Source organism: Ranitomeya imitator, chromosome 6 (assembly GCF_032444005.1).
Source record: "Ranitomeya imitator isolate aRanImi1 chromosome 6, aRanImi1.pri, whole genome shotgun sequence".
In the NCBI taxonomy this organism is placed as follows: Eukaryota; Metazoa; Chordata; class Amphibia; order Anura; family Dendrobatidae; genus Ranitomeya; species Ranitomeya imitator.
The window spans coordinates 126,178,499-126,192,935 of record NC_091287.1 but is presented as its reverse complement, the minus strand read 5'-3'; the positions used below and the strand labels follow the sequence as shown (position 1 = coordinate 126,192,935).

The 14,437-nt window shown below is 44.4% G+C and overlaps 1 protein-coding gene across 3 annotated transcripts in view; it reads right to left on the bottom strand.

The window, feature by feature from the left end:
• ATP2C1 (ATPase secretory pathway Ca2+ transporting 1) overlaps window positions 1-14,437 on the bottom strand; it is a 227,215-nt gene that overhangs the window by 79,216 nt on the left and 133,562 nt on the right. For all 3 annotated transcript variants that reach the window (XM_069730072.1, XM_069730071.1, XM_069730070.1), the window contains 3 exons: window positions 9,207-9,242; window positions 5,843-5,904; window positions 2,922-3,030 (listed from right to left, as the gene is read on the bottom strand). In XM_069730072.1, coding sequence (XP_069586173.1) covers window positions 2,922-3,030; window positions 5,843-5,904; window positions 9,207-9,242 — 207 coding nt within the window. The remainder of the gene's footprint in view (window positions 1-2,921; window positions 3,031-5,842; window positions 5,905-9,206; window positions 9,243-14,437) is intronic.

Here is a 14,437-nt window from a genome sequence, read left to right as displayed (position 1 = left end):
TTAAAAATCAGACTGCCATCGTACCAGTTTAATTCTGTGTTTGTGTTCTCAGTGGCGCTTTTTTTTTCTGCTCAGATAGGACATCATAGACAGTATGATGTCCATAATCTATGGAGGTATGGTGTCACATACAGTAGATAAGAAGTGAGGAAGTAAGAAATATAAATAAAAGATGCTTTATTAAAGAACAATTTTAAATTTAGAGATACAAGTTAAAAAGACAGGGCAAAAAAGGGCGAGGGGATTGTCACCAGCAGATCCTAAACCTGGGTGTCAGCTTTACTGTAAGTAAACGATTACATCTGATTAGGATTCCTTCTTGATATGAAAGTTGCCTCTTCAGAGAAAAAGAGGACTTAAACTCTATAGCGCCACCTGTTGAAAGCAGCGATCCTACAAGTCACAATCAACCCTTTAACGAGTCTTGCAATATGACTTAGGATAAAAGCCAAATCAGTATCTCAATTCACAGACGCGGTGTTTCGGGCTGTTGGCCCTCGTCAGTGCGAAGCATGAGAACTAATTTGGCTAGGTGAGAGGCTCTGGACTGGGGTCTAAGGGGCAACGTTTCTCCTTATGGAGAGTGACATACCAGCTCTGGCTTGTCAAGGTAAGGAGGCTTATTCGCCACGCAATGCTCCTCTGGGAAATTTAATATGCAAATTCTTCTTGATACTCAGACAGTTGCTTCTTGAAAACTTATTGGCAGTGATGGTATATGGGAATTCACCCATACAAATGACATCCTATCTATATGCATCACTTCATTCCTTTTTAGAAGTGTGAATACGGATTTGTCCTCCATGTCTTGGGCAGATACTCTCTTTGCCTCCAGTTAAGAAATATACATTTAAATTAAGCGATGCATTAACCCTATGCACATTTGCCCTTTTTTCTGTCACATTCCGCTTACTCAGGGGCATTTTTCATTTCTCACAGTGCACACTACCACCATCTTGTTTTACTGTATTTATAGCTGGTCTCTATCCCCACCTCTTTTTGGAGGCTCCTTTTTGCCCTGTCTTTTTAATTTGCATCTCTAATTTTAAAATTGTTATTTAATAAAGCACCTTTTATTATGTTTCTTGCTTTCTCACTTCTAATCTATGCGGCACCATACCACCACAGATTATGTACATCACGCACTACTGAAGAGTCCTTTGCCTCTTTAAAATTAGGCCTATGGGAATAATGCTGCGACTGTATGCAAGATTCGGATAGTGTGCACTCATAAGTCTATGGGTGCGTGTGAAACATCGAACTGCACTCAGATATCATCAGAGTGCACTGCGATTCCTGCTGACAATGGAGGAGATGGAGAAATTACTCTCTCCGTCTCCTCCGCACCAAGCTGCAATTCGCTTGTGTGAGGATTGGGGCACTGACACTGATCACGCCCGCAGCAGAGCTGGAGCCGAGGGTCATTATTATATTGCATCAAATGTTAAGGTACCTTCACACTAAACGACGCTGCAGCGATCCAGACAACGATCCAGATCGCTGGAGCGTCGCTGTTTGGTCGCTGGAGAGCTGTCACACAGACAGCTCTCCAGCGACCAACTATGCCGGTAACTCGGGTTACTAAGCGCAGGGCCGCGCTTAGTAACCCGATGTTTACCCTGGTTACCAGCGTAAAAGTAAAAAAAAACAAACGCTTCATACTTACCTTCTGCTGTCTGTCCCCGGCGCTGTGCTTCTCTGCACTCACTGTGAGCACAGCGGCCGGAAAGCAGAGCGGTGATGTCACCACTCTGCTTTCCGGCCGCTGTGCTCACAGCCAGTACAGAGAAGCACAGCGTCGAGGACAGACAGCGGAAAATAAGTATAAAGCGTTTGTTTTTTTTACTTTTACGCTGGTAACCAGGGTAAACATCGGGTTACTAAGCGCGGCCCTGCGCTTAGTAACCCGATGTTTACCCTGGTTACCAGCGAAGACATCGCTGAATCGGAGTCACACACGCCGATTCAGCGATGTCAGCGGGAGATCCAGCGACGAAACAAAGTGCTGGACTTTCTGCAGCGACCAACGACATCACAGCAGGGGCCTGATCGCTGCTGTGTGTCACACTGGACGATATCGCTAGCCAGGACGCTGCAACGTCACGGATCGCTAGCGATATCGTTTAGTGTGAAGGTACCTTAAAACGCTAATGTGACTCTGGACTGACCCTTGAAGTTCTCTAAAACTGAAAGGTGTCTCTCATTTTTCCCTATAAACACAGAAAATTCTTTAAAAGCCCATCAGCACTTTTCTGTAAAAATGACTAGAGACCAGGTATATGTTAGAGCTATAAGAGCTCATTTGCTTATTTATAGAAGATAATTGCCATGTTTTTGCCAATAGTGGTAATTAGAAAGAACCTGCCACTTTTCTGAAGTGTATCATTATTTTACCCGTTGTGAAGGCTGCTGTTCTCCTGCACCTCTCCGCCCCACAGATATAGACCCCTTTTCGCTAAATGTTAATACACTTTTAAAGGCAACTGGGCGTGTTAACTCCTCTGTGGACATCTTCTTGAGGACCACGCTCAGTTCCCTAAAAGACTAGATTTCAGGTGAACCGCGGCATTTACACACTCTGCAGAAAATACCGTACACATTTATGGCAAGCGGCAGGCTCTCTTTAAATATGGCTGCACAAGTGGAATCAAACATTTTTCGGATGTACATGGTTCACAATGTATGGAGTGAAGAAGTGTCTCCCGAGATGAACTTCCAGTGTAATTCCCATATAGGAAAGTGGATTCAATTTCGGCCATGACCCAAAAGGTGTATACAGTAAACTTTTCCAAAACCAGCACTCTCACCACACAACTTCCTATATGAGGAGAGTAGTAGTCACAGTACTTTATTCACATGAAAAACTGGAAGTGTTAAACTTTGGTTATTTCCAGCAAGAACGGTGAACTACAAACACGCACCTCAAATAACCGTAAATCTGCAGGAACTCGGTCTCCAACCGACAGGCAAACTGTATCTCCAGGTACCAACTCCCTGGCAAGTGTGTGCTCCAATCTTCCTTCCCGTATACTAAAACAAAGACAGTTTCATATTGTTATACATGTTCTCCATCTAAGCTACCAGCCACTGATCATTGGCTACCAGCCGTTTTTTACTTTATATAGCTACAGAGATATATGGCATATCGAATACATTCACAGAAAAAGTTGTGCGGCTAAAAGGCAATCCGTTAACAAGCTATAAAAAGCTGTGAAACCACCCATAAAGTCATTGTAACATATTGGCAGGACTGGCCAACTGTTTAAAGGGAATCTGTCACCTCAAAAATCATATATGAGCTAAGGCCACCGACATCAGGGGCTTATCTACAGCATTCTGGAATGCTGTAGATAAGCCCCCGATGTATTCTGAAAGATGAGAAATAAAGGTTAGATTATACTCACCCAGGGGCGGTCCAGGTCCGATGGGTGTCGCGGTCCGGTCCGGGGCCTCCCATCTTTATCAGATGACGTCCTCTTCTTGTCTTCCTGCTGCGGCTCCGGCGCAGGTGTACTTTGTCTGTCCTATTGAGGGCAGAGTAAAGTACTGCAGTGCGCAGGGCCTCTCTGACCTTTCCCGTCACCTGCGCAATGCAGTACTTTGCTCTGCCCTCAATAGGGCAAATCAGCATGATGTCATCGCATGAAGATGGGAGGCGCCAGACACGGATCGCGACGCCCATCGGACCAGACCGCAGCAGGACCGCCTCTGGGTGAGTATAATTCTAACTTGTTTTACTTACCGGTTTTTCAGGATACATCGGGGGCTTATCTACAGCATTACAGAATGCTATAGATAGGCTCCTGATGCCAGTGGCCTTAGCTCATATACAATTCTTGGGGTGACAGGTTCCCTTTAATGTGGAGACTGACTGCTTTCTAATGGTAGATGTCAGAAGAAAAAAAAAATGATGAAAAGAATTGGGCATCTTGGATTGTAAACATGCCTAATCCTTTAAAGGGCCACTGTCACCCCCTCCAGCCGTTATAAACTAAAAGAGACACCTTGTGTAGCAGTAATGCTGCATTCTAACAAGGTGGCTCTTTTAGTTTTTGGTGCATGTATTCCCAAAATAAAGCGTTTTATTACTTCTCCAAAATACCTGTCTTTATCCAGGGAGGCAGGTCCTCACCCCCCTGCTTGAACCGCCACACTGCCGTTACTCAAATATTCAGGGGCTCCGGGCACCGCCCCCTCCGCGCTGTTTTCACTTGAAATCCGGTGCCTGCGCTGTGTACCACTGTCTGGTGCAGGCGCAGTGAGCTCTGGCCGTCTGACGTCACAGCCAGGCTTGCAGACTGTGCCTGTGCGGCCCCCCTGCCTATGAATCCCAGCCCCGCACTGTGCATAATGCATAACACTGGGGGGCTGGGATTCCCAAGGTGGGTGGCCGCACTGCCCGCGGAGGCGCAGTCTGCAAGCCTGGCTGTGACGTCAGACGGCCAGAGCTCACTGCGCCTGCCCCACACAGTGGTACACAGCGCAGGCGCCGGATTTCAAGCAAAAACAGCACGGAGGGGGCGGCACCCGGAGCCCCTGAATATTTGAGTGACGGCAGTGTGGCGGTTCAAGCAGGGGGGTGAGGACCTGCCTCCCTGGATAAAGACAGGTACTTTGGAGAAGTAATAAAACGTTTTATTTTGGGAATACATGCACCAAAAACTAAAAGAGCCACCTTGTTAGAATGCAGCATTACTGCTGCACAAAGTGTCTCTTGTAGTTTATAACGGCTGGAGGGGGTGACAGTGGCCCTTTAAGACCAAACTCCTACTAAATATCTAGCAGGTGTTTAACCGCATCTTCCTAGAGAGAAAGCCCATTTAAGCAAGAACGTTGAGTTGTTGGGGGGCCAAAATAAGAGACGTGACGTCATAAAATGTTCATTCTAAAGTTTTGTTTGTTTGTTTTTTTGTATCAATACAAATGTGAATTCAATAGTGAAATTGAAATTAATGCATATCCCTCTACACTGAGACGACTTGCAGACTCCTAAGGCTATGTGCACACGTTCAGGATTTTTTGCAGAAATTTCCTGAGCAAAACAGGACATTTTCTGCAAGAAATCCGCATGCGTTTTTAATGCTTTTTTTTTCCGGATTTTTCTAGAGGTTCCCAATGCAATAATATAGTGAGAAATCTGCAAAAAATCTGCAAAATTAATGAACACGCTGCATTTTTTACCACGATGCGTTTTTTTTGCGGAAAAAAATGCATCGTGCACAAAAATTGCGGAAAGCATTCTAAAAGATGGGATGCATAATGTATGCGTTTTTATAGCATTTTACTAGCGAAAAAACAAGTTCAGTCGGATTTTGGTTTGTAAACTGTATGTTTATGACTAGAGTTGGTGCGAATCAATTTGCATATCCCATTCCATCGGCCAAGATAGTGGTCTGCGGCCGATGCACAGACGGTTGAGTATTGCCTTATATCTGCTGACATCAACGCCTCTTATTAGCCGACCTGCTGCGACATCACGTGTGTCACGCCGTAGTGATGACGCCGCGTAATGTGGCTAATCAAGAGAAGAGCTGCAGACATCAGTAGGTAAGAGGTGGTACTCCATGTCCAGTGCGGCAGCCAGAGACCACTGTTGTGGCCGATAGAGATGGTGAAAGCTCATTCGCATGTCTCATTCCACCCATGACCTATACACAATGATAGGAATAATAAAACAAAAAAAAAATCCAAAAGGATATCCAAATATGAAGAAGCCAAGACATGAGCTATCCATGTACATAACATGCAGCGATATTTGTACTGTAATTTCCAGTGAAAAAAAAAAAACAAATCAAAAAAAAAAAAAAAAACACAATCTCAAGAGTCATGAATTCAATCCTACCAGTGACATTCTGGTGGTACGAGCTTGCTTAGCTCTTCCAGTGATTTCTCAGACCGATACTCCTATAAATGAAAAAAAAAAAAAATATATATATTTTCATACTAGCCCATTTCTTTTTTCTTACAGCAATATTAAAAAGCACAGCAACAGCAGCATACAGGCTGAAGTAAAAGGACCTACACCTGTACATTTGTCTCACACCCCAGTGGACCTGGAAGCACAATTTGCCACAGGAGGAACATGGAAATTACTATATTTGCAACCACTAAGCGTGTATGACGTTTGGCAAGAAATCAGCAGCGGAAAGATCTGCGCTAATATAGCTGCAAGACTTGCTGGGAGATTTCAGCTCTGAAGCCTATTTTAGAGTGGATCTGGGAACACTTAGAAAAAGTAAAATGGGGGCAATTCATTAAGAATGGCATAGCGCATGCTAACCTTAATGTAGCGCTCACTAGAGTGTACTGACCTGATTCATTAAAGGAGTTGTCCACTACTGCGGACTCTTGATTACTTATACGTCTGTAGAAGAGGACAGTGACCCAACAGCCTCACGCGACCCAACAGCCTCACGCGACCCAACAGCCTCACGCGACCCAACAGCCTCACGCGACCCAACAGCCTCACGCGACCCAACAGCCTCACGCGACCCAACAGCCTCACGCGACCCAACAGCCTCACGCGACCCAACAGCCTCACGCGACCCAACAGCCTCACGCGACCCAACAGCCTCACGCGACCCAACAGCCTCACGCGACCCAACAGCCTCACGCGACCCAACAGCCTCACGCGACCCAACAGCCTCACGCGACCCAACAGCCTCACGCGACCCAACAGCCTCACGCGACCCAACAGCCTCACGCGACCCAACAGCCTCACGCGACCCAACAGCCTCACGCGACCCAACAGCCTCACGCGACCCAACAGCCTCACGCGACGCAACAGCCTCACGCGACGCAACAGCCTCACGCGACGCTCCAGAAATGCGAATGCCAAGTGAGTATAGGCAATTTTAACAAGGGCAAAAATTGAGAGCAGGATGTGGGTGTCTTCGTAATGGACAAGCCTCTATAAGCAGTGTTGGCCGGTTAATAAATCAAGCACGTCTAATATACAGCATATGCAGTCGCCACAAATGTTCACCTGGCGCCTGGCCTACATGTCAGGCGTAACTTACAATGAATTTGACGGATGGGAAAGATCACGCCCCAACCACGCTAAGCCGATATTTGCGTTGCTAGTCGGAAATTGATTAGAAAAGTGAAAAAGTTCCAATATTTTTGTACAAACTACAGAGTTGAACAAAAATATTGCACCCTACTAAAGGTGGCTATTCCAGATTTTTGGAGAAAACATCTAAATGAATTGCCCCCCATTTACTTGGTTTAATGTAAGGGTGCCATTGGGAAGAGCAACCAAACAACTTCTTCTGTGACTATTGTTGGCCCCGGAGTGGCCACTAGGAAAAAGAGCAGGTAATAGGAGCAAATGCACGGGTATGCCTCATTACATACAGTGGGGCAAAAAAGTATTTAGTCAGTCAGCAATAGTGCAAGTTCCACCACTTAAAAAGATGAGAGGCGTCTGTAATTTACATCATAGGTAGACCTCAACTATGGGAGACAAACTGAGAAAAAAAAATCCAGAAAATCACATTGTCTGTTTTTTTATCATTTTTTTTGCATATTATGGTGGAAAATAAGTATTTGGTCAGAAACAAACAATCAAGATTTCTGGCTCTCACAGACCTGTAACTTCTTCTTTAAGAGTCTCCTCTTTCCTCCACTCATTACCTGTAGTAATGGCACCTGTTTAAACTTGTTATCAGTATAAAAAGACACCTGTGCACACCCTCAAACAGTCTGACTCCAAACTCCACTATGGTGAAGACCAAAGAGCTGTCAAAGGACACCAGAAACAAAATTGTAGCCCTGCACCAGGCTGGGAAGACTGAATCTGCAATAGCCAACCAGCTTGGAGTGAAGAAATCAACAGTGGGAGCAATAATTAGAAAATGGAAGACATACAAGACCACTGATAATCTCCCTCGATCTGGGGCTCCACGCAAAATCCCACCCCGTGGGGTCAGAATGATCACAAGAACGGTGAGCAAAAATCCCAGAACCACGCGGGGGGACCTAGTGAATGAACTGCAGAGAGCTGGGACCAATGTAACAAGGCCTACCATAAGTAACACACTACGCCACCATGGACTCAGATCTTGCAGTGCCAGACGTGTCCCACTGCTTAAGCCAGTACATGTGTGGGCCCGTCTGAAGTTTGCTAGAGAGCATTTGGATGATCCAGAGGAGTTTTGGGAGAATGTCCTATGGTCTGATGAAACCAAACGGGAACTGTTTGGTAGAAACACAACTTGTCGTGTTTGGAGGAAAACGAATACTTAGTTGCATCCATCAAACACCATACCTACTGTAAAGCATGGTGGTGGAAACATCATGCTTTGGGGCTGTTTCTCTGCAAAGGGGCCAGGACGATTGATCCGGGTACATGAAAGAATGAATGGGGCCATGTATCGTGAGATTTTGAGTGCAAACCTCCTTCCATCAGCAAGGGCATTGAAGATGAAACGTGGCTGGGTCTTTCAACATGACAATGATCCAAAGCACACCGCCAGGGCAACGAAGGAGTGGCTTCGTAAGAAGCATTTCAACGTCCTGGAGTGGCCTAGCCAGTCTCCAGATCTCAACCCCATAGAAAACCTTTGAAGGGAGTTGAAAGTCCGTGTTGCCAAGCGAAAAGCCAAAAACATCACTGCTCTAGAGGAGATCTGCATGGAGGAATGGGCCAACATACCAACAACAGTGTGTGGCAACCTTGTGAAGACTTACAGAAAACGTTTGACCTCTGTCATTGCCAACAAAGGATATATTACAAAGTATTGAGATGAAATTTTGTTTCTGACCAAATACTTATCTTCCACCATAATATGCAAAAAAAATGTTAAAAAAACAGACAATGTGATTTTCTGGATTTTTTTTCTCAGTTTGTCTCCCATAGTTGAGGTCTACCTATGATGTAAATTACAGATGCCTCTCATCTTTTTAAGTGGTGGAACTTGCACTATTGCTGACTGACTAAATACTTTTTTGCCCCACTGTAATATTCCTAATATTTTCCAGGTCCTGAGATCCCCACCCACTAATCAAAGGTCAACATAGATCAGGAACCAAGAGCGCACAGTGTACGTCCAAGCAGGAAGCTGTGCATTTCTGCCTTCAGAGCTGCACGCTTTTCAGTGGTCTTCTGAGCAATATATTATGGGGGTCTCAGGACCTGGTTCTTCACCCATTTTCAGAGCATGAAACTATACTCTAAGCAAAAATGTATTAAAACAGCCTCTTACCTGAACAAAGGCGACAGTGACAACTATAAGTATTGCCTAAAAAAACAAAGACAAGAATGTAAAGCTATAATAAACAGCAATTACTCCATACAAATAAGTGATTAATCCCACCACAAGATTGGGGAACACAAGGGAAACTTCCTTTAGGAGCGTGAATTTAATTTGAGCTTGTAGGGCTAAAAGCCAACACAGATAATGGCCAGTAATGTCTATTCGGCCACGTACCGGGCACGCATTAATATGCCTTAATTATGCCATTACCATGGCACAGCTCCTTCCATCCTATAGGTACAGGAGCTTCCCTGCTGCGCCACAATAGCGCAGGCAGGTCTCCGGATCACCGCGCTCTGCGTATTATGGAGGATTGTGCCCCCGAATTGACAGAAGTACAAAAGGCCGATATAAAAGAAAGTAAAAATCTAAAATGTATCAGGAACACATCAGAAACAAATACATTTCTCCTATTTTATTTGTGCTTTTGTCAGTGACGCGCTTTCCTGCTAACCGCGCATTAGCGCACACAATGGCAACGCTTTGTGAAAGAACAAATTTTAGGCAAATGTGGCTTTTCGGAATATTCATATAATGAGAACAATCATGGAGTAATGTGATAAACAGCAGAGTAGGAGCATCTGAGCGCCTTCATGAGTAGTGTTAATCGGTGCCGTGTATGAACCCTGGAAAGGATCACAGGCACTAGGCAGACTGCAAAATCAAGCTTAAAATGGGGACACCATAACTGATCTTTGGGGGAATGCTTGCCGCTCTTTAACCCCTTAATCAACCAACGTGCATAGCTCTGCTGCAGTCTCCTGGAGTATCTGCTCTGAAGCTCCTGCAATCCTAGAAGGACTAAGCAAGGCTATCAAGGAAAACCAAGGACCCCAAGTAGTGGGTTATCAATACTTCGGTATTTTCATTTCCATGTTACATAGGAACATTTGGAAAAAGGACACTCGACAGTCTGAAGGGGGCTTCAGAGAAAACACCTTTACAGGCAGAATAGTGATTGGACTGCAGAGGACAGGGATACAGTTATATTATCTGGTGGAGCACCCTCATGCTTCCAGATGTCCGAGAGCCTGAGGGTAGCTTCATCTGAGAAAATAACTTCACCCCAGTTCTCTGAAGTCCAATCACCGTACTTCCAGTATAAGTATTTTCTCTGATGAAGCCCCTTCAGACCAACATTTTCAAGATGTCCCAGTGTCTGATTGCATGGAGAAGGAGAGGAGAGGTGAGCACGACCATGAGTCCCGAGTGATGACAAAAATAAAGCAGCATCCTGAGACCATTATGTGTGGTGGATTTTCATCCATGGAGTGGGCTCACTATTTTGCCTATGAACAAAGAATGGGCGCTTTTCTTTTTTGGGCTTCCCCTACTGCAATAAACATGTTGATTTTAGTATTTACAGCATGAATAAAGCAACACTTAAATAAATAAATATATATATATATATATATATATATATATATATATATATATATATATATATATATATATATATATATATATATATATATATATATATATATATATATATACATACAGTGGGGCAAAAAAGTATTTAGTCAGTCAGCAATAGTGCAAGTTCCACCACTTAAAAAGATGAGAGGCGTCTGTAATTTACATCATAGGTAGACCTCAACTATGGGAGACAAACTGAGAAAAAAAAAATCCAGAAAATCACATTGTCTGTTTTTTTATCATTTTTTTTTGCATATTATGGTGGAAAATAAGTATTTGGTCAGAAACAAACAATCAAGATTTCTGGCTCTCACAGACCTGTAACTTCTTCTTTAAGAGTCTCCTCTTTCCTCCACTCATTACCTGTAGTAATGGCACCTGTTTAAACTTGTTATCAGTATAAAAAGACACCTGTGCACACCCTCAAACAGTCTGACTCCAAACTCCACTATGGTGAAGACCAAAGAACTGTCAAAGGACACCAGAAACAAAATTGTAGCCCTGCACCAGGCTGGGAAGACTGAATCTGCAATAGCCAACCAGCTTGGAGTGAAGAAATCAACAGTGGGAGCAATAATTAGAAAATGGAAGACATACAAGACCACTGATGATCTCCCTCGATCTGTGGCTCCACGCAAAATCCCACCCCGTGGGGTCAGAATGATCACAAGAACGGTGTGCAAAAATCCCAGAACCACGCGGGGGGACCTAGTGAATGAACTGCAGAGAGCTGGGACCAATGTAACAAGGCCTACCATAAGTAACACACTACGCCACCATGGACTCAGATCCTGCAGTGCCAGACGTGTCCCACTGCTTAAGCCAGTACATGTCCGGGCCCGTCTGAAGTTTGCTAGAGAGCATTTGGATGATCCAGAGGAGTTTTGGGAGAATGTCCTATGGTCTGATGAAACCAAACTGGAACTGTTTGGTAGAAACACAACTTGTCGTGTTTGGAGGAAAAAGAATACTGAGTTGCATCCATCAAACAGCATACCTACTGTAAAGCATGGTGGTGGAAACATCATGCTTTGGGGCTGTTTCTCTGCAAAGGGGCCAGGACGACTGATCCGGGTACATGAAAGAATGAATGGGGCCATGTATCGTGAGATTTTGAGTGCAAACCTCCTTCCATCAGCAAAGGCATTGAAGATGAAACGTGGCTGGGTCTTTCAACATGACAATGATCCAAAGCACACCGCCAGGGCAACGAAGGAGTGGCTTCGTAAGAAGCATTTCAAGGTCCCTGAGTGGCCTAGCCAGTCTCCAGATCTCAACCCTATAGAAAACCTTTGGAGGGAGTTGAAAGTCCGTGTTGCCAAGCGAAAAGCCAAAAACATCACTGCTCTAGAGGAGATCTGCATGGAGGAATGTGCCAACATACCAACAACAGTGTGTGGCAACCTTGTGAAGACTTACAGAAAACGTTTGACCTCTGTCATTGCCAACAAAGGATATATTACAAAGTATTGAGATGAAATTTTGTTTCTGACCAAATACTTATTTTTCACCATAACATGCAAATAAAATGTTAAAAAAACAGACAATGTGATTTTCTGGATTTTTTTTTCTCAGTTTGTCTCCCATAGTTGAGGTCTACCTATGATGTAAATTACAGACGCCTCTCATCTTTTTAAGTGGTGGAACTTGCACTATTGCTGACTGACTAAATACTTTTTTGCCCCACTGTGTGTGTGTGTATATATATATATATATATATATCTTATGCCACTCTCTCCTGGACTATGCAACATTTGTCAATGGGGCATACGGTATTTATTTTTCTATAAACAGTGGCTTTTGAAAGTATTCAACACCTTGGTATTTTCCATGTTTTGCTACATCACAAACTGGAATTTTACTTTTTTAGGGTTTCCACCTGGTGATGTAAAGAACATGTCTACAACTGTGAACATTTGGTTTTCTTTTTATTGTGAAGAAAACAACAAATAGGACAAAATAACTGAAAACGTCAGTGTGCATAACTATTCACCCCCTAAAGCCAGTACTTTGTAGAACCTCCTTTTGCCTCAATTACAGCTACAAGTCGCTTTGGATAAGTCTATGAGATTTCCACATCTTGAAAAAGGAATTTTTGCCCATTCCTAAAAGGGAAAACTGCTCCAGTTCCGTCAAGTTAGACGGTTTCCTCTGGTGAACAGCAATCTTCAGGTCTGACCACAAATTCACAATTGGATTAAGGTCTGGGCTTTAATTAGGTCACTCCAAAACATTTACACGTTTCTTCTTAAATCAATCAAGTGTTGCTTTAGCAGTATGCTTTGGGTCATTGTCTTGTTGGAAGGTGAACCTCCGTCCCAGTCTCAGAATATTGACAAACAGGTTTTGCTCAAGAATATCCCTGTATTTTGCACCATCCATCTTCCCCTCGACTTGGACCATTTTCCCTGTCCCTGAAGCAGAAAAACATCCCCACAGCACGATGCTTCTACCACCATATTTCACTGTGAGGATGGTGTTCTTTGGGCGATTAGTTGTGTCGATTTACCTTGGTGGCCGAAAAGTTTAACTTTGGTCTCATCTGATCACCACACCACCACTTTCTTCCAACCATTTGGTGAATCCCACATGTCTTTTGGAAAACTCAAAACGAGCCTTACAATTTCTGCATGTAAGTACGGTAAATAGGGATTTTGTGTACTCACCGAAAAATCCTTTTCTCCGAGCCATTCATTGGGGGACACAGACCATGGGGTGTATGCTGCTGCCACCAGGAGGCTGACACTAAGTAATACAAAGAAAGTTAGCTCCTCCCCTGCAGTATACACCCTCCTGCTGGCCCCCAGCTAACCAGTTCGGTGCAAAAGCAGTAGGAGATCAATTAAAACATATAAGCGTATAGCATGTCACAATATATAGGAGAGTATAACATATCAAATGATAAAAACAAGTACAAACTAATAATAGGGAGGGAGCTGTGTCCCCCAATGAATGGCTCGGAGAAAAGGATTTTACGGTGAGTACACAAAAATCCCTATTTCTCCTTCGCCTCATTGGGGGACACAGACCATGGGACGTCCCAAAGCAGTCCCTGGGTGGGGACATCATCAGATCAGGCCGTGTAACCGCTACTGACAAGTGCGCCACCGCGGCCTGCAAAGTCCACCTGCCCAGACACACATCTGTGGAAGTGTGTGAATTATAGTGCTGCAAGAATGCCTGCGGACTGGAGGAATTCGTAAGCTTGCGGTCGTGCTTCAGACGTCTGGAGCCTAGAGCCCTCGGACAGGGAGATAGGCTGACATCTAGCACGGAAGGACTCCTTGATGGTGAAAAGAATCCATCAGGCTAACATGGCCGATGAAACGGTTAAACACTTCCTGTGACCGTCAGAAAGCCTACTTACCATCGAGAAGCCCAAGTAAAGTGTCCAACCTTCGGAAGGACGCCGTCCTCGATACGTACCCGCTCGGAGCACTTACTTCTTCCAGATTATGGAGAACCCCTTCCGTCTTGTGGACTGAAGCCGAAGGAGATGAGAGGACGATGCTCCTGCAACAGTGGGAATACAAAACCACCTTGGCAACGAGGGAAGGGGATGGCTTGAGGGCAACCTTGCTTTGATGGTAATAAGAAAAAGAGACTGAAAGAAAACAGAGCGGCGAGCTCTGAAGACTCATCCGGATGACCAGAACGCAGAGAAAAAAGGGGAGTGACCTTCCCTGATAGTAAAGTCTTTCTGGATCGAAAAAGGAGTCTACTGTAAGATCCCCAGGACCATTAAGGTCCCACAGATCTAA